The 21,688-nt window shown below is 38.3% G+C and overlaps 1 protein-coding gene across 1 annotated transcript in view; it reads left to right on the top strand.

Annotated features, from left to right (window-relative positions):
• The first annotated feature begins 1,588 nt into the window (after positions 1 to 1,588).
• The window catches only part of LOC126143650 (farnesol dehydrogenase-like), a 66,257-nt gene continuing 46,157 nt past the window's right edge, over positions 1,589 to 21,688 (top strand). Inside the window, exons 1-2 of the mRNA XM_049915441.1 lie at positions 1,589 to 1,772; positions 13,956 to 14,118. Of these exons, the coding sequence (XP_049771398.1) occupies positions 1,641 to 1,772; positions 13,956 to 14,118 (295 nt within the window). The 5' untranslated portion in view covers positions 1,589 to 1,640. The remainder of the gene's footprint in view (positions 1,773 to 13,955; positions 14,119 to 21,688) is intronic.

Raw genomic sequence — 21,688 nt, 5'->3', positions numbered from 1 at the left:
CTATTCTCTTCTTGTCCAAACTATTTACCGTCCATGTTTCACTTCCATACATGGCTACACTCCATACAAATACTTTCAGAAACGACTTCCTGACACTTAAATCTATACTCGATGTAAACGAATTTCTCTTCTTCAGAAATGCTTTCCTTGCCATTGCCAGTCTACATTTTATATCCTCTCTACTTCGACCATCATCAGTTATTTTGCTCCCAAATAGCAAAACTCCTTTACTACTTTAAGTGTCTCATTTCCTAATCTAATTCCCTCAGCATCACCCGACTCAATTCGACTACATTCCATTATCCTCGTTTTGCTTTTGTTGATGTTCATCTTATATCCTCCCTTCAAGATACCATCCATTCCGTTCAACTGCTCTTCCAAGTCCTTTGCTGTCTCTGACAGAATTACAATGTCATCGGCGAACCTCAAAGTTTTTATTTCTTCTCCATGGATTTTAATACCTACTCCGAATTTTTCTTTTGTTTCCTTTACTGCTTGCTCAATATACAGATTGAATAATATCGGGGAGAGGCTACAACCCTGTCTTACTCCCTTCCCCACCGCTGCTTCCCTTTCATGTCCCTCGAGTCTTATAACTGCCATCTGGTTTCTGTACAAATTGTAAATAGCCTTTCGCTCCCTGTATTTTACCCCTGCCACCTTTAGAATTTGAAAGAGAGTATTCCAGTCAACATTGTCAAAAGCTTTCTCTAAGTCTACAAATGCTAGAAACGTAGGTTTGCCTTTCCTTAATCTTTGTTCTAAGATAAGTCGTAAGGTCAGTATTGCCTCACGTGTTCCAGTATTTCTACGGAATCCAAACTGATCTTCCCCGAGGTTGGCTTCTACTAGTTTTTCCATTCGTCTGTAAAGAATTCGTGTTAGTATTTTGCAGCTGTGGCTTATTAAACTGATTGTTCGGTAATTTTCACATCTGTCAAAACCTGCTTTCTTTGGGATTGGAATTATTATATTCTTCTTGAAGTCTGAGGGTATTTCACCTGTTTCATACATCTTGCTCACCAGACGGCAGAGTTTTGTCAGGACTGGCTCTCCCAAGGCCGTCAGTAGTTCATGTCGTGTATTCATAAAAGAGAGTACGACAGAGGGTGAAGGAAACTAAAACTGCTTCGAATATGCGTAACCTGGATTTAAAATATTCATGATTTCCCATAAAAAATATTTTCTGCTACGTCACAAAATGCATTCGTGCTTAAATATATCTTAAAATATTCGAAAGATGTTCTAAAAACCACAAACACATTTAATTTCAAGTATATTTCACTTCAGACACAGTTATTCAGTATCGCATTAGTTCTCGAGCGTTCCGTTCCGACACATTCTACCGACTCATATGGCGCAATCTGAAAGTATTCTCATACATCAAGAGACGGTCTTCATCTGTTCTGTCTACCGAGGTAACGTGTCGCTAGTCTGTCGCTGACATTGAGTGCTAGATAGGAAGTAGCTCGATTAGCCGTCGTGGAGAGGGGAAGGGAGGGGAAACAGCAGACTCCGTTGCGAAATGCGCGGATGAGTCAGCAGCAACAGCCACCCGAGGTCAGCAGAGAGCGTAGACGTAACAGCACCGGCGGGCTGCGCCTATTAGTAGCCGCCGAGCACAGAAGCGAGTCGCAGGCATGGAGAGGTACGCAGGCCGCGTCGCACTGGTTACTGGCGCCAGTGCCGGAATAGGAGCGGCCATCACGCAGGCGCTGCTCAAGAAGGGGCTCACCGTCGTGGGACTGGCGAGGAGGGTGGACAGAGTTAAGGTGGGCCTAAACTCGTGTTCTTTTTAGGCCTGTCTTCTGCAATCGCTGTTTCATTCGTAGTATGTCAGTCATTTTATTTTCTTGCAACTATAATGAAATCTGATTTGGGTCAGATTGTTGTTGTTGTGGTCTTCAGTCCTGAGACTGGTTTGATGCAGCTCTCCATGCTACTCTATCCTGTGCAAGCTTCTTCATCTCCCAGTACCTACTGCAACCTACATCCTTCTGAGTCTGCTTAGTGTATTCATCTCTTGGTCTCCCTCTACGATTTTTACCCTCCACGCTGCCCTCCAATGCTAAATTCGTGATCCCTTGATGCCTCAAAACATGTCCTAGCAACCGATCCCTTCTTCTAGTCAAGTTGTGCCACAAACTTCTCTTCTCCCCAATCCTATTCAATACCTCCTCATTAGTTACGTGATCTACCCACCTTATCTTCAGCATTCTTCTGTAGCACCACATTTCGAAAGCTTCTATTCTCTTCTTGTCCATACTAGTTATCGTCCATGTTTCACTTACATACATGGCTATACTCCATACAAATACTTTCAGAAACGACTTCCTGACACTTAAATCTATACTCGATGTTAACAAATTTCTCTTCTTCAGAAACGCTTTCCTTGCCATTGCCAGTCTACATTTTATATCCTCTCTACTTCGACCATCATCAGTTATTTTACTCCCTAAATAGCAAAACTCCTTTACTACTTTACGTGTCTCATTTCCTAATCTAATTCCCTCAGCATCACCCGACTTAATTCGACTACATTTCATTATCCTTGTTTTACTTTTGTTGATGTTCATCGTATATCCTCCTTTCAAGACACTGTCCATTCCATTCAACTGTTCTTCCAAGTCCTTTGCTGTCTCTGACAGAATTACAATGTCATCGGCGAACCTCAAAGTTTTTACTTCTTCTCCATGAATTTTAATACCTACTCCGAACTTTTCTTTTGTTTCCTTTACTGCTTCCTCAATATACAGATTGAATAACAACGGGGACAGGCTACAACCCTGTCTCACTCCTTTCCCAACCACTGCTTCCCTTTCATGCCCCTCGACTCTTATAACTGCCATCTGGTTTCTGTACAAATTGTAAATAGCCTTTCGCTCCCTGTATTTTACCCTTGCCACCTTTAGAATGTGGAAGAGTCAGATATGTTCGATTTATTTAAAATATCTTCAGTGGTCACTGTAACAGTTGTGGTTATCATTACAAATAGTGTTAACGAGATCGTAAACAGCTGTGATATTAAAATTGTTTTTTTGCTGCGTTGTTTCCGTGGTTTCTTGTATAAACAGGCGTGTGATTTTTTCGCGTACTATTTTCTTGTTTTTGTACATCCTCTTTCACCTGGTGTTCAATGTTTTGATCTCGTGAAATGCGATTCTTTGTTTTGTTTTTCTATGGCCGTGACAACGTCTGTATTTCACTGTGTTTTTAGGTACCTAACGGTCTGTGTGTTCTTACGCGCATAGATATTTTAGGACACTTAGCTGCGATCAAAACACAGTACTCGAGTTGAATGTGAATCTATTAAAATATGCAAACGCGAAAATACCGTGTGTCACTGCAGTTTCAAGAAAATCAAACGCTTGCGTGTAGAAGAATGCACCGAAACATTATGCTAGCCCAAATACGTAATAAGTAACGTTAAAGATTAGAACTACCGATGTTCTCGTTTCACCGGTTTATATAACCTCCTTAACCCTAACTTATTAACCCTTCGTAAAATTTAAACTTGCAGTAATGTGTAGAATAGGACATTTTGTACTTAATTTGGTATGTAGCATACCGTTGTAGATCTAACTGTAATGAACTAGGGCATAACCTTTAAATACAGTACGACGTCTTACGAATAAAATGTGGAGTGCTATACTTTTGGGTGGTTTAATTCCAATGTAATCATGTAATCTTCCCTTCCCCCCGCCCCCCCCCCCAATTACCCTTTTACTGTTCTAGGGTTAACACGAAGCGAACGCAAATGAATCCGCAACAATGAACGATAATCCGCTATGTGTTCGTGAGCAAACTGCGTTCGTTTGAGTTTTATTGGCATTCGCCTGCGTTCGCTCGTGTTTCTCTTACTTCCGTCGTTTAGCGAACCAACAAAGGAAGTTACTGCCCCCTTTGTTTCGGTGCTAGCAGTACAAAAAGCTGTTGTACTATTTTGTCCTTTTTTACGTAAGTTAAAATGAGCGATGGAGTAACCGAAGAGAATGTAATCGTGCTTCTGGAATGGAAGAGATGCATATCACAGTTGCGAAAGGAAATGTGACTGACAGAAAAATAACGAAGGTCCCAATGGGAGATGTGAGAATGAAAATAAATTCAATAGATACTTGCACCAGTCAGACACAGAATGAATAAACATAACCGTTGTATTTATTTTTATTAAAAAATAAAAGCACAGTAAATTTTCGTGAAAGTAAATAAGTGCGAATATGTATCTATTATGCTGATTAAAATTAAAAATACACGAACGACAGACTCATTTTCGTTGCGTACGTTCTTGGTAGCTGTAATAATATGACTGATGTATCGCAGTTACCTTAGAGACTTTTGTTCATAAATAAAGGTGTTTTACGTGGGATCACACCATCATCGCTCTAACAAAATACGTAGCAGATTGTACCAAGTAGCCTGGGTGATAGGTCATATGCGTATCTCACATTTCATTAATCTTTGTTTTTCGATAACTTCCTTATAACTATTGAATTGTGAAATAGTTATTAACGTGTTTCCGACTGCTAATAACCAGAGTGTAAATACTAAACTTTCTTCCGGTTATGCTGGTCGTCGGTGATCAGTGTTCTAATTTTAAATTTTCTGATCAGTTGTAATGGCAAGCCAGTCAAAACAACAACTGACATCTGTACAATGTTATGAACTAAAGCTAACGAAAGCTGAAGCTGCGATTCAGTGTCACTACCTCCACGCATTTCATGTTTAGGTACAAATTCAGTCACCTAAATTCTTCTTTTCGTACTCCATTTTATTTACTCATTTTACTTAGGTTTGAAGCTCCTCTTTTCGTTCTTCCATGTTTGCGATTTAAAAACTGGGCTGTTTTGGAAATCAGCCTTATGCAAACACAATTAGTTTATTTTTATATTTACCCAGACATGTTTCGACACCCATGTGTCATCTTATGTGGGTCAAATTTTTACATCTGTAAAGTACAATATCACGTTTGTTATAATTTAACTGCTATAGGCCTAAGAAATACAATATTTGCAATTTTCTTCTGTTGGTTTAGACACTCACTTTAAAATTACATCGCTAACTAAACTGTATTATTATACATCGATTTTAGTGGTCGTTCTCGTCGTTTTTTGACAGCATGTCATCTGCAAACTGGCTATCAAGAAAATTCTTGCGTATTTGTGGAGAGCTGTTTCGAGGGTAGAGGTTATATACGTTTCTGGACTTACATTTTTCGTCCTGTTTCGAGTCCCTGGTTGGTGTCTCAATCAAATGCTATGAGTGCATTGTTTTCAATCAGTTATTTTACAAATTTCCGCTCACTACTTCACCTCACATCTACTTACAAAAAATGTGGCTGAGTATGATCTGACAGAAACTTCTGACAACACACTCAGTGAGAGATGTTATGCTATTCTCATTGCTTACTTGTTCATCGTTGGTCTTGTGTTTGTTATGGCACTGATTTCGGAAGTGTGTGTGTGTGTGTGTGTGTGTGTGTGTGACAGAAAGAGAGAGAGAGAGAGAGTTTGGAAGAGGGGTAGAGGTAACCAAGAAAACAGAAATCCGTTTTTTATTGTTATGTTTTTTGTGGGGAGTCACCTTTGTATAGTTCATTGAGTGTTCGAAACAGTGTTTTGTTGTACAGTGTTAGGTTCTCATTCAGGACTCTCTTTCCCTGTATTATTGCTTTGGTATGCGGTAGTTCTCCTCTATTGTGAATTTTTGATAGAGACTGTTGGCCTAAGTAGACCGACTGTCATGAACTGCAGGTTAACTGATATATTCCAGCTTTGGAGAATTTGTCTGCAGAGGTGTTCTTAGATCTTAGATTTTTTTCTCTACTGTGTTATTTGAGCGGAATGATATTTGTAGCCCTTGTTTCTTCAGTATGTTTCCCACCCTGTGGACGGTTTTGTTACTGTATGTTAGTATGTGCCATGCAGAACTCTTTGTAGGGTGTTCCTGGTATCCTTTGTTTATTTTAAATCACAAACACGGAAGAACGAAAAGAGGAGCTTCAAACCTTGGTAAAATTAGTATTTCAAAGCCAAGCCAATCATTTCCCACAAAGCTCTACAACAAATTCAAGAATACAACAGTACAACTTCATGAAACTCTCCTCACTATCAGGTTTAACAAAATCTGTCTAAGTAATAACTTAACTCCTTGTTTTGAAAAAGTCAGTGTAAATAGCAAGTTACCTACAGCACAAGTAGCCAATACAAAAGTTATTTGGTTGGAAGAAGAAATTCGTTTCCTATATGCGAAAAAACAGCAGCTTAATCCTCAGCTGTACAAAATTGAATTAGCAAATCTCTAAGAAACACCAACCCATTTGGATGAAATAACTGAAGAAATCAGGTCTTACACAGAAACACTAGTGAACAAACAGAAAGAAAGACGAAATAGAAAACTGAATCACCTCATGAGATCTGCCACAACAATAGATAAAGAAGACAGAGTAGGGACCGAACATCAGATCCATAACAGCCTAGTCAATTTAACTGATAAAGAATTAACAAAACGAGAAAGAGAATTACCTGAAAAGGGGCCTAAACACAACATAAGCACAAACCTATCACACAAACAGAATACACAATAAAGCAAGAAGAAAAGTTGGAGAACCCAAACTTCATTGCCATATTGACACAGGAACTTGTAGAAGAAGAAGTAAAACCCATAATAAAAGGGAACAAGACCCACATCATCTCAAAAAGAAAAGCAAACAATGCAATCATCACAAGAGCAGACAAAGGTAATACACTTGTACTGATGAATGAGGCAGAGTACATCAAGAAAACAGAGGAATTTCTAGAACAGAACAACATCATCAAATTAATCAATGATCCTACTAGGAGGTACCAAAGAAACATTGAAAAACTTTTAAAAACCCTCAGAGTCGCCATCACAGAATCTCGAGCCAAATACATGACACAAAAGAATCCCAAAGCACCCAGCCTCGATAGTTTACCAAAGATACATAAAAATAACTGTCCAATACGGCCTGTAATACATTTCAAAAATGCACCATCTTGGCACCTAGCATACATACCACTTGCATACAGTACTACAGAAATTATACACTTTCACAAGCAACAGAAACCTAAAAAATACCAGTGAATTGGTAGAGAAGATAAAAGATGTAAATATACCATCAACAGCAATCCAGGTATCTCTTCACATCACATCCATGTACACAAATGTGCCAGTAGAAGAAACAGTAAAAAAAGCTGCAGTGCCAAGGGGACATAACGAGTAAGACTTAGATGAACTAGAAGCCACCCTAAAGATTATATCAGAACAGAACTAGTTCACTTTCAAGAAAGGGTTCTATCAGCAAAAAGATGGCCTACCAATGGGCTCACACCTCAGTGGTCTACTTGCAAACATATTTCTAAACCACACTGAAAACTAAATATTCAATGAAATCATACATTTAAAACAGTACAAGATTATATTCTGGAACCGATATGCACACCCAAATAAAACAATTACAAAATGACCTAAATAGAGTTCACCCACAAATAAAATTCACCATTGAGACAGAAGAGGAAATGAAGGTTAATTTCTTAGACATTACCATACGCAGAATCAATAACAAACATAATTTGGGATTTTTCAGGAAACCTATAGCCGCAAGTACAACCCTTCACATCAAATCCAACCACCCCCAAGCACACAAACTTTCAAGATTCAGATACATGCTGCTCAGGCTCTATGGAACTACACTGGACAAACTCAACTAAACACAGGAACTAAATACAATACACCAAAAAACCAAAGAGAATGGGTACAACACACAAATGATAAACAAACTGAACAACAAAATTAAAAAACAAATTAAATGAGAACAAACCATTAACAAATCTCCAGCCATAATAGAGAACCAAGAACACAAGCTGCAGACAACACAGGATACCAGGAACACCCTACAAAGAGTACCACATGGCACATATTAACATATAGTAACAAAAACGTCCACAGGGTGAGAAACACAATGAAGAGAAAAGGGTTACAAATATCATTCCGCACAAACAACACAGAACAGAAGAATCTAAGACCTAAGAACACCTCTGCAGCCAAATTCTCTAAAGCTGGAATATATCAGTTAACCTGCAGTTCATGCCAGTCGATCTACTTAGGCCAAACATGCAGAAATTTCAAAATGAGGTACTCCAAACACCTGAGAGCGATAGGAAGTGATAGTACAAACTCCACATTTGCAGACCATCTAATTCAAGAAAAATGGCTCTGAGCACTATGGGACTTAACTTCTAAGGTCATCAGTCCCCTAGAACTTAGAACTACTTAAACCTAACTAACCTAAGGACACCACACACATCCATGCCCGAGGCAGGATTCGAACCTGCGACCGCAGCGGCCACGCGGTTCCAGACTGTAGTGCCTTTAATCGCTTGGCCACACCGGCCGGCTAATTCAAGAAAACCACCACCCAAATGATATGGAGACTGATATTAACATCCTCAGAGTAAGCAACAATCTCTATCAAAAACTCACAATAGAGGAGAACTACCACATACAAAAAGCAATAATACAGGGAAAGAGAGTCCTGAATGAAAATACAATACTGTGCAACAAAACACTCTTTGGAACAATCAATGAACTATACAAAGGTAACTCGCCACAAAAAACATAACAATAAAAAACGGATTTCTGTTGTCTTGGTTACCTCCCAACCCCTCTTTCCATCTCTCTCTCTCTCTTTCTCTCTCTCTCTCTCTCTCTCTCTCTCTCTCTCTCTCTCTCTCTCTCACACACACACACACACACACACACACACTTCTGAAATCATAACACAAAGACATTACAAAAACAAGACCAACGATGAGCAAGTGAGCAATAACAATAACATAATACCTCTCACTGAGTGTGTTGTCAGAAGTGTCTGCTCAGATCACATTTCGTCAGATTTTGTGTAAGTGCATGAGAGGTGAAGTAGTGAGCGGACATTTGTGTAAAACTGAGTGAAAACAATGGACTGAATAGCAGTTGATTGAGACACCAACTAGGGACATGGAACAGGACGAAAAATGTTAGTGCAGAAACGGACATAACCTCTACCCTCGAAGCAGCTATCCACAAGTATGCAATAATTTTCTTCATGGCTTGTTTGCACATGACATGCTTTACAGAAAAAAAAAACGAGGTAGCTACAAAGTTGGCAGCGGGGCATGGTGAGAATTGGTATGTCAGTATGATTTGGCTTAGCGACGAAGCTCACTTACATTTGGATGGGTTCGTCAATAAGAAAAACCGGCGCATTTGGGGGACTGTGAATCCGCGTTTCACGATAGAGAAGGCTCTTCACCTCAGCGGGTGACTGTGCGGTGTGCTGTCTCCAGTGACAGAATAATCGGTGCAATATTCCTTGATGGCACAGTGACTACCGAACCCTACATAAAGGTTTTGGAAGATGATTTCATCCCCATTATCCAAAGTGACCCTTATTTCGACAAGATGTGGTTAATGCAAGACGGAGCTCGTCCCCACCGATGCAGGAGAGTTTTTGTTGTCCTGGAGGAGCACTGGGGGCAACGGATTCAGGCTCTGGGGTACCCACTCGCATGGGCCTCGATGGGCCGTTATATTCTCCAGATCGGAACAAACGCGACTGCTTTTTGTGGGGTTACATTAAAGACAAGGTATACAGCAATAATCCCAAAACCATTACCGAGCTGAAAACAGCCATTCAGTAGGTCATCGACAGTATAGATGTTCTGACACTTCAGCGGGTCATGCAGAATTTCGCTATTCGTCTGCGCCACATTATCGCCAATGGTGGAGGCATATCGAACATGTCATAACCTAAATCCGAATAAATGTGGTGACGTTCACACGTTGAATAAAGTGTTTGTACGCTGTAGTTTGTAACTAAGCTACTTTTTTTTCATATAGTTCTATAATTGTCACCATCTACGTGTGTGGCTCAAAGACATTTTGAGTAATAGAACCCAGTACTTATTCAGGGACAGCAAGAGTCAGTCGGAGACAAAGGTACCGTCAGGGGCGCCCCAGATAAGTGTGAATGGACCGCTCGTGGTCTCTGTTTATATGAACGACCTGAAGCATAAAGTAAACAGCGATCTGTGACTGCTGATGTCGCTGCAGTGAACGGAAATGTTTCGTAGGTTAGTCTTTGGGTGAGTCAAAATGTGAAAAATCTGAGTTACTGCAGATGAGCTGGGAAAACACGTGTTCAGATACAATATTAGTGGTACACTTCTTCACACAGTTCCTTGGATTAAATATTCAATCGTAACGTTGCAAAGCGACATGAAATTGAAAGAAAACGTAAGGTAGGTTTCAGCGGAGAAGAATTTTCGATTTTGATTTGTTTGGAGAATTCTAGGAAAGTAGATTATTATAAAAGAGACCGCGTACTGGGAAATGTGCGATACATCCGTGGGTACTGCTAGTCTATGGGATTCCCACTATGTCGGATTAAAGGAAGTACTTCTTTGCCTTTACAGTTAGACATATCGACCTGTTCTGACCTCAGTTCCGTCTTTTAACTGGCTGTCCTTTGTGCCACTTTCTTTTGGGTTTGTATTGCATGGCAACTTTGGAATCCTTGTTTCTTCCATTCGTTCCAAATGGTTTTCCGATTTTGTCTGTGTTCTTCTGTTTCGTTATTTACTGCAAAAATGTTAGGTTGTCATCTAATGTTATCATTAGGAGTCCCGTTCTACTTACTGCAGTCTTAGACTGCTCGTAAAAATTTTATTTCGGCCGCCTGAAGATGGCTAGTATATTTTCTCTCAGAATTTAGTGTTTCTGTCCCTTTTTTTTAATGCTCTGCTCAGAGTATGACGTATGCTCTGACAGTTCTGCAATTTAACATTTATATTCTTCTCTTTGTTAACGGTAGTACAGGTACCCAGGTACCTGAAGTGACCTTGTTCCAAAACTTTATCTTCAGTTACAATTGTGTTTAGTAATAGGTATTTCCTATGGAATGCCATTGTCTCAGTTTCATTTACTGCCGTCTTAAAATTAGGCTCCTTTGCAAATAAGTGTAATAGATAGATTTATATTTGTAGTTGGTCTTCAGAATTTGCGAGTAATACAATGTCATCATCATTTAATAGTATGTTAATGTATTTATTCTCGTCCCTATTGAGCGTTTCGGACGCTGTTCCTTTACATTTTCAGATGGGATTGTCTGTATAAGTACTAAAATAGCAGGCGGTAAAGTACACCATTGTCTCACGCCTTGGTTATTATCTCTTATCCGATCTAATTTTGGCCATCAAGAGTAAGTTCAGCTGTATTGATTCTTGATGCATTGTATTGAGAGATTTGGGTAGGCACGTTTTTGCCATAATTTCCTACAGGGTATATGTCCACACCTTTTTTTTTTTTCAAAATCAGTATTTCGGTAAATTCTTCTCTTTCGTTTTTTATTTGTCACACACTAAATATGTAATTTATTAGGAAATGATTTCACGTCAGCTGTACTATATATTAGTAACGCATAACTGATTGATCACGATCGGGACTCGAAGCCGGATTTCTCACCTATTGCCAGCGGACACTTTGACCACTTCAGCTGTCCATACATGCTCCCCACACCAACCGAAACCTCCATATGTTACACCGTCCACATCCCTAATGCTCGCACATTATGTGGTTCCCGCAGCAGGAAGGTAGAACGTTGTTGCCTGTTTGGAGGACACTGCACATTATAAAACAGACATTCTGAACTATAATGTGTATTACATGACATGTTATAAACGACGATAACAACATTGTTTCTCCCTGTTGCGGGAATCACATAATGTGCAAGCATTTCGGAATGTGGGCGGTGTGGCATATGGGGGTTTAGAGTCGTGCGGGAAACATGCATGGATAGCCGAAGTGGTCAGGATCACCACTCGCGATAGCCAAATATCTGGGTTCTAGTCCCAGTCGGGCACAAATAGTCGTGCATCACTAAGAAAATAGTACAGCTGACGTCAAAATCACTTCGCAGTTTGCGAATCAATTTTGTAATTTTTAATACTAGCTGTGGATTCTCAGCAAAGTCAGTTCCATCAGACATGCAACCAGATAAAACACAGACATTGTAATTAAAGTGTATTGTCGCTACATGACCTTTCTTCTTCCAGGTGTAACTCTTTATTACGTATGTGTTTTCTTATTTAATACACCTGAATATATTTTGTAGATACTATTTGACATATTAATAAGTCTAAAATTTGGAGTTTTGTTGCGATCCTCTACTGTAAACAGCCGCAGTTTTGTTCTAAGCCACTCTTTTTGAATTTTAGTGTGTTGCCAACAGGCATTGAACACATGTAAAATTCTAAGCTTCAGGAATAATCCACTATGCTTAATCAGCTTGTATATTAATCACTCCAGGTTCTTTACATTTCTTGTGTTTTGATATTTTAATTATTGTTCCATTTATTATAAAGTTATTAAATATGTCATAACATAATGAAATATATTTTCATAGTGTCTACTTGCCTTCCGATTATACCACTGCTTCTTCTAATGTTCTGGCCATTGTTCGTGACTTGTACACTTGTACTTCAGTATCTTAATTTTTGAAAGCCAAGTCTTGTCTGTCATGTAGTTTGTAATTGATAACTAATCTCTACTTCTAATTTATCGGCCGTGCGGGCTAGCCGTGCGGTCTAGGGCGTCTTGTTACGGTTCGCACGGCTCTCCCCGTCGGAGTGTGTGTTGTGTCCTTAGCGTAAGTTAGTTAGATTAAGTAGTGCGTAAGCCTAGGGACCGATGACCTCAGCAGTTTGGTCACATAGTCCTTACCACAAATTTCCAATTTCTAATTTATCTCAGTGCCATTTTTATTAGTGACTTTGTTTATTTCCTCATCAGTCTGCAGTTTCCTCTTGCTTGGTCATTGAGAGATTGCAGCATTCACTAGTATGCTCTTCGTTCTCCTTTAATTATTTCTTCAATTTCTTCATTCCTTTTTTGCGTTGCCGTTTTTATCGATTTCCTAGTGTTTCACCTGTTGCTTAATTTATACAGTATTTGTTTCCCTTCCTAAATTAATATTATTATGTGTAACTTAATTCGCTAAATAATACAGTCTTTATTGGTAGAGTTCTGAAGGTTTATTTAATAATCTTACTTTAAAATTGGATGATTTGACTTTGTCTTTAAGCAATGAGTGCATGAGTCTCTTCCACCTGTTTGCTAGTTCTGTTTTGGGCGTAATCAAACAATGGGCGCTAAAAATATCACACTCTGCGAAAATTTTAAATGTCCTCAACTAAGGAAGCAGGCATCTTTTTCACTAAAATGAAATATATAATTGATCTAACTCCTGTGTTAGTCAACGTGCAGTTATCAATATCCTCAATCCGGAAGAACGTGTAGGTTACCTTGAGATTGTTGAGAGTACAGGAAAATTTAGTTTCATTTACAGTATATTCCCAATATCTTCCCACCACATGTTTAATAGGGCTATTAACTACTCTGACTTTCCAAACTTCACGTATGTAAATCAAGTCTGTTTTATTTATTACATCTTACAGAAGCTGGAGCTTTTCGAAATGATCTCCTGAGTTCTGTACTCGTCCTACAGAAAAGTAAACTTCATGACAGTTAAGTGCCCTCGGTCTATTATGAACCTAGCAGCCATTAGTCTCTTACTATGAAAGGCGTAAGATGTAATTCTTTTCTTCTGTTTTCAACCTACCGTAATGGCTACGACAGCCTGCGCAGTCGCGCAACCTATTTGCACACTCGAAGTTGATACTCGACTTGTTTAAAAGTGTTTCCCATTTACATTCTCCTCCATCAGCCACTGCGCTGGGTCTCAGCTTGGACTATGCGAATAGTACGTGCGTATACGTGGCGGCTTTTCAGGTATACAAGTCTGAACTCCGTCACTGTTATTGCCACAATTTTCACTTCATAAAACCAAAATGAGAGTACTTTTTGACTCGCTCCTCATCGCGCAACGTCTGCGTCCACAGGCCCTGGAGCTGAAGGATGCTCCAGGCCAACTGCACGCTCTGCAGGGTGACGTGGCCGACGAACAGAGCATCCTGGCAGCCTTCAAGTGGATCAGGGATAACCTCTCAGGCGTCGACGTCCTCATCAACAACGCCGGGATACTCGTAGAAAGCGAGCTGACGTGTAAGTAAAAAGTCTGTCTAATGCAGCCAATTGCTATGCTACTCTGGGTCTTTAGTTCCTCATTCCACCACGAAGTAACATAAATATGAATTCAATAGTATGTAGGCCATTACCGCAGCGTCCTTCAAAACATTTTACTGCTTGCGAAGATAGAGGGGACACAGTATGTTATTCTTGAATGGAGAGGAACTTCACGTGAGCCCCAGGGAATTGTGCTCTTGATGTTACACGTTTAAGTCCTAGAAGACAGTATTATTAACTTTCCCGTGTTTGGAGGGTACCGTCACCCCGAAACTGTGTATTTAATTAATGAAAGGTTGCTTCCGCTTATGATATCCGCTCCCTGTAAAACAGTGCACAGTAAGAATGTGTTCCAAAAAGCTGCGCGTTTTTAAGGAGCTGTCTTTCGGGATCTCTGGATGACAGAGGTAGGGGAGTAAAGTGTTGTATATAGCCCTTGGCTTAGCGAGTATCTGTATTACCTATCGGAAGAATGGTCATACTTTACGTAGTCTACAGTACATGGTCAAAATTTAAACATTGCACAATTCTTCTAACCCAGGAAAATTGAGTTAATCGGCCGGGTGATTTTCATTAGAGGTGTCTGTGGTAATCCTTATGTGGCTAGAAACACAATTTGTTGATGGGTGGTTCCTGAGGAAACCCCGGTCAACCCTAATTTTTGGGTACGAAAAGTACCAATTGTGGGGACGGTCACTTCCATAATTCTTGTTCGTGGCAAATCTTTGAAATTTTTACCAAAGTTTCTTAAGGTGATATTCTCAGGGAATCTGGAAACTTTTTTTTTGATACCTTTATCCGTTACTGAGATCCAGAGGTTCAAAGTTACTGCACATTTGTAATAAAATTTACACGTAATACCCGGCTTCAGGCGCAAGCGTACTTTAAACTGACGTAGTGGACACGTAACAATGGTTCTAGGGTCATCGAAAGGATTTCTCAGGTCGCCACATTACGTTCTACGTCAGCATTTTTTCCCAGTAAAATTTTATGACGCGCTGCCTCTGCATAATGGACTGTCACACGGCTATAGAGGTCTCCACACTTATACTTCAGCGACAAACAGGGGATAAAATGGGTCTAACATGCCAGAAGAAAGGTTAAGACGACTGCTAAAAATCCTGTAAAACTGGGAAGATTGCAAATTTGTTAAAATACATCTAACACACTTTTACTCTTTCAAGAAACGAGTCATAAGCCGGGCGTTTTCGATGAATTGCGATCGATGAATTGCGATCGATGAGCGAAGCATCCAGAAAATGTGAAGCAAACGATTTTGTGTTAACCTTAGATTATTGTTAGTTACTTATTGTTTGTATGTCAAGCATATAAATGCGTCGAAGTATAAAAAAATATAGTTTCTAGATTTTAATGAGCTATAGAATTCGTTTTCTTATAAGCAGTACACACGTTGTAGCAGGGAAAAGAAAGGAATCAGCGGGAAGATACTCCTTTCTTTAGCAAATAAAAAAAATTATTAAAATAATAATAATAATAGTAATAATATAATAATAATAATAGTAATACTTTGTAATAATAATAATACTTGTTTGTTCGCTTGATTGTGTAAGTAATTGAGAGATTAAAATTTACGCCGTGAATTCATCGAGCTTCGCACGTCCGAAGATGTACGGAACGTAGCCAGGGCTCATTATATATTTTCTGTAGACAGTCTAATATCTGACCTGAGCTTCAATCATGAAAATGGAGTGACTAAAATTACTAAAACAGAGAAAAGCATACGATTAAATAAAACATATATTCATTTTAACATGTACATTACGATATGAATGACACTTACGTAAAATTATAGGTAAATGATTGCAGACCATTTACAAATGAGAGCGACTTATTAATTTTGCGCCTCTTTTCTGCAAATAAGTATGAAATGGCTAACAGTGGAGCCACACAAAATATTACGTCCTTCTAGGACAACGAATGACATAAGAGAGTGAGGATGCCTACTGGCTGTGACAAGAGAGCGGTGTTAATTGCTTTATTTTGCATTCTCTTGTCTTAAAAAATCGATACATATAATCTAAGTTAACTAAATTAAATATTGTCTGTGCTCGAGTGCAAATGGTTCCTTAAACTGCCCCCCAAATTGCGAAGGCAAAGGTGTACCACCTGCAGCTGAGCAATTTGTTGACGTATTTTCTTTATTTATCAAGTTATGAATCATAAGTTGTTACGTATCATGTTTCACAGATTCAACATACATATAATATCATAAATGTCATACATCTATACAAATACATAAATAATATTTACATACAAGATAAATGAAAGTGAAAAGAAAAATTTTTGATTCCGAGCGGCATTGAACCTGGGAACTCCACTACCAGAGTGCAATGCACTGGCTCAGAGCTATCACTACACTCGTTGTTCTACTATAGGTTTACATAGAGTATAACAAATTCCACAGTTCGTATTCACTTGTGTTGTTACTTTGTAATAAATTGTTGGGCATATAGTCCGTTGTTCTCTTTCACTTCAAAATGTTATTACACATGTTCATTCAATAAATAAAATTAATTAATGGTTTTGTGCATTTTCAAAGATATGTGAACATATTCTCTTTAGAATGTCACTTGTTAGTAAAGGTTTATACTGTGCTAAAGTCTTTGCACTGTAAAATAAATGTCACGTGTCACACGTTTTGTTTACATTGAGACGAAAGTTCTTGAAGAAATAAGTTGGAGATCAAGAATCTCGTAATGAAGCGTGCTTTGGAAGACGCAGTTAAAATGTGGTTTCGTCTTGGTAGGAATACATGGTGTCAGTGGTTCCGTACTGACCAGTCCGTGTTACGTCTACTCAATAACCTCCAATTTCGTCTTCCAAAAGGCGTATGTCGTCTCCTGGATATTGTGTCGTCGTTTCGTCGAAAAGTGTGCCGTGGTTTTGCGACTCACGTCACCTATAGTGTCCCATCATAAGCGCAGTGAACCGTTTTTTTTTAATATTTGCACACAACTTGTTCATACATTGTTCGTTGCAAAACAAAATGTTCGTTCACAACAGAGAGCACAAAACATAACAAATATCACTTCACTTCGAGTACAGTTTTCTGTTACATGTTTACATAGATATATAAAAAAAAATTCTGTGAAACATGTACGTATACATTTACATTACATTGTTTGGTAATACATATACATATTTTACATTTTTCAGTTGCATTAAACTAGATATTTACAAGTACATATGGGTCAGACATAGAAAAAATTATCTTATAGGTTCAGTGTATTGTGATACATTCAGAAAATCCATTTTCTTTTATAGGTCTTTTCCCCTTTTTAATAAATTTTTCCTTTTAAGTATATTTTCCTTTACATCAGTACTACACAATAAGTGTTCGTCTTCATTAAATGTTTCCTGCAACATAAACTTTCATAGTAGGTTAGAAAACATCTTGGAGATGATCTGTCCTGAAAAGTCATGATCACAATAAGACACGACACGTCACATCCACAATCAATTCCAAATTAGCACATGCACGAAGTATCATTTACAAATAAAATAAATAATATATGTATATATAGCCTTGCTCAATTAATCTCACATGTCATTTCCTGTAGAGTGTTTTTTGTGCATGTTGTGTTCATGTGGATTGTGGTGTGAGTGTGAATAGCAAATCAAGTGTCTATCATGCCACTTAATATATCAGGTTCAGGGCAGGAATTGTCTCTGGTCATTTAGTCTGTCAGCTTGTCTGCAGGGTATTAATAAATTAATCAGTAACTGTGCTTTGCATGAAAATTGTTAGTTCTTCTTGTGTCTTATCTTCTTGTTGCTGCTGTTGTTGCTGGTGCTGTAAAATGTAGATACTTCAGATTATAGCTTATATCCTCTTCTTCTTCCAGCTTGAAGTACCAGATGTGACTTACCTTGTTGTTGTATCAGGATACTCTGCTAAGCGCTAAAAGTTTTCAAATCTTTGTGAGGGTACAAACCTAAAATTCTCTTATTCTTGGGGTTTTGTAGCAGATATGCTCCAGGGTGTGGTATATCAGTGATTGTGTAAGGACCTTCATATAATGGACGCCACTTGACATTACGTTTTAGAGGTGATGACGATTTGTAGTGGGTTTTAAGTAAAACTTGCATGCCTATTGTAAAGTTTTGCCTTCTTTTCAGATTAGCACCATAGTTCTTATTTCTAATGTCAGCTTGTTCAGTAATTGCAATGAGTACTTCCCTTACCTTTTCCTCGTGTGAAGGTTTGGTGTCAGAAAACTTTGGTAGTGGGTTGCTCCATTCATTAGTTTCCTTTGTGTCAAACATGATTTCTCTGGGAGTATAGGGTGTGTTGTATATATTTAAATTGTTGTGTATTTCCTCAAAAAGTGCTAGGTAATGTATCCAGTTTGTGTGCTGTGTTGAGGTATAAGTTCTCATGAATCTATTTAATTCTCTAAAAATTCTCTCACAAGGGTTGGCTGATGCATGAAACTTTGAAATAAAGATACTCTTAATGTTATTGTCCTTTAGAAATTTTCTCCAGATGAATCCTGCATAATACGTGGCATTATCTGATAGAATGGCTTTAGGTTTTCCACAGTATGGCATGTAATCATTTGTGAATCTTCTGATGATGGTGTTTGCTGTGGGTGACTTAATGGCAAAAAGTTTGATGTGCTTAGAAAATATGTCATAAAATGCTAGAATGTATTTACAACCACCGATGCTAGTTGGATGAGGTCCGCTAACATCTGTACAAAGTATCTCTCTAGGTCCAGTGGGTAAGATAGAGTGCAAATCTGTTTTGGTGGATTGATTTTGTGGCTTGGATTTTTGACATATGAGACATTTGCTGATAACATCATGTATTTTTCTTCTCATGTTTGGAAAATAGCAATACATTTGTAACTTGTTTAGACATTTCTTTGTTCTGTAGTGTCCCCAAACTGTGTGAGTGTGTGCAATGAGTTTGTGCACAGAATCTTGTGGTATGCAAACGCACCAGTTAGTAGCATTTGTGTGTCTTTTGTAGAAAAGTATGTTGTTGTGTAACATGTATCTGTCTTGTAAAGTGTCATTGTGTTGTTGCACTATGATTTGTTTTACTTTGTACCAGTGTGGATCTGAATCTTGTAGTGTTGCCATGTTCTTGCATAGGTCTATGTAGTATTGTGTAAACTGTTTGTCTTGCATGAGTAGTATTCTGTAATCGTGTGTGTTCTCAAAGTCTGTATTGTTATGGTGTAATCCTTGCGGTAGTCTTGAAAGTGCGTCAGCTATTATGTTGTCTTTTCCCTTGATGTGCTTGATTTCAAAAGAGTAATTCTGTAATGCAAGTGCCCATCGTGTAAGTCTAGGATGAATGAGTTTACATGACAAAAGGAAGGTAAGTGCTTGATGGTCAGTGTATATAATGGTGTGTCTTCCATGCAGATAATAATTAAACTTTTTAAATGCCCATATAATAGATAATGTTTCCAATTCTGTGGTGGAGTAAGATCTTTCACATTCCGTTAAAGTCCGACTGGCAAAACCAATGATCTTAATATGTTCTGAAGTTTCTGTTTTAACAAGTTGGAATAAACAACATCCCAAGCCAATGTTTGATGCATCACAAGCAATACAAAAGTTCAAATTGAAGTCTGGATGTTCCAGCATGTTAGAATTTACTAAGGATTCTTTGATTTTAGTAAAGTCATTTTCACAGTCTTGGTTCCAAATCCATACCTGGTTCTTCTTTAATAAGTTTAGTAAGTATCTGCTATTGAGTAACTGTTTAGGTATGAATCGTCTGAAAAATGAGCATAGACCGAGAAATGATTTTAACTGTTTCTTTGTAGTGGGACTGGGGAAATGTCTGATAGCATCTAATTTTGAAGGGTCAGGTTTAATGCCTTGTGTGTTGATGATGTGTCCTAGGTATTTGATCTCAGAACAAGCAAATCTAGATTTACAAATATTGGCAGTGATACCAGCTTGTGTGAATCTGCATAGTAAAGTGTTCAGGGTATCAGTGTGTTCCTTCCAGGTTTTTGAGGCAATCAGTATGTCATCTACGTAGTGCGTAACAGTTTCTAGTAAATCATCACCGAGTACAGAGTTTAGTGCAGTAATGAATACTCCTGAGCTTACATTTAGACCAAATGGTAACACACAAAATTGATAAGTTCTGCCACCAAACATAAAGGCTGTATATTTCCTAGATTCTTTGCTTATTGGCACCTGCCAAAACGAATTTTTAAGGTCTATTGTAGAGAAATATTTTGCATCCAAGAATTTCTGAAGTTGTTCGTCAAGATTTTCTGGTTGTGTCCTCACAGGTAAAATAATTTGGTTGATAGCTCTTGCATCTAATACTAACCTGATACTTCCATTGTGTCTTTTCACTACATGCAAAGGGCTACAATATGGAGATGTTGATGGTTCTATAATATTCCATGTAATCATTTTCTTTAGTTCTTCCCAAACTGCAGGTCGCAGAGCTAGAGGTACATTGTATGACTTGTGGTAATAGATTTGGTGAGGCTTAACTTCAATCGTATACATATATGTGTTGATCCTACCTGGCTTACTAGTGAAAACATCCTTATTCTTAAGTAAAATATGTTTAAGCTGGGATCTCTCCTCTTCATTAATAGCATCACATTCTGATAACTTAGAATTAATTTGTGTAAGTACATCATTCACTACCTCACAGTGTGATACAGGTTGTTGTGTGGAATCTATGTCAGTCTCACGTATTATCTGTATCTTGTAGCCAGAACAGTGCTTTTTATGGTCTACTAGTCGAGTGTCCAAGTTCAAAACTATGTCTCTGCCTTCATACTTAAAATAACAAATGCCTTTGGAGAAGTCTATAGTACAGTCCTTCTCGCAAAGAAAATCAATACCCAATATACAATTGGCAGCAAGGCTTTGGACAACTAGGAAAGGCCATTGTACGATTCCATTTCCCATATTAACAGTCACAAATACCTGATTATTAACTCTACTTGACTTATTACCTAATGCAGTTAATATTAAACAGTTTTGAACTGGGAACTCTGGTATCTTAGAAGTTTTCTTCATCATAGTATAAAAATTGTGGGAAATCACACTGACAGAAGCTCCTGTATCAATAATTATGTTAGTAGGTATACCTCCTACAATGCCTGAGGTGGAAGACAGTACAAATCTTTTCTTTACATTGTGACATTGTGTGTTGTCATTTATCAGATCATCAGCTAAGTTTCCACTTTCATTATATCTTAAGAATAGTGTAGGCAACTTTTGTTGTGTAAATGTTAATTTTTCTTGTTTCACAGTTTCACTAGCAAGTGTGTATTCAAACATAGTTTCTAAATTGAAGTTGCCCCCCAAATGTTCCTCAGTCACAACCTGGGGCTCAGTAATGACTGGTTCTAGTTTACCTGGTTTGTCTGGTCATTAGCAAGTGTAGTAGTAGTTTCATTAGCTACCTCAATAATATTTACATTAGGATATTGTCTTTGCCAATCGCCTGTCTGTTTTCGGCTGGCTGAAATCACTTGTTGGTTTGTGTTGCTTGTTTGTGCAAAATTCCCTTGTGGGATCTGAATATGATTTT

This window comes from Schistocerca cancellata, chromosome 2 (assembly GCF_023864275.1).
Source record: "Schistocerca cancellata isolate TAMUIC-IGC-003103 chromosome 2, iqSchCanc2.1, whole genome shotgun sequence".
NCBI classification, from domain to species: domain Eukaryota; kingdom Metazoa; phylum Arthropoda; class Insecta; order Orthoptera; family Acrididae; genus Schistocerca; species Schistocerca cancellata.
This window is presented reverse-complemented; position numbering and strand designations above follow the sequence as displayed.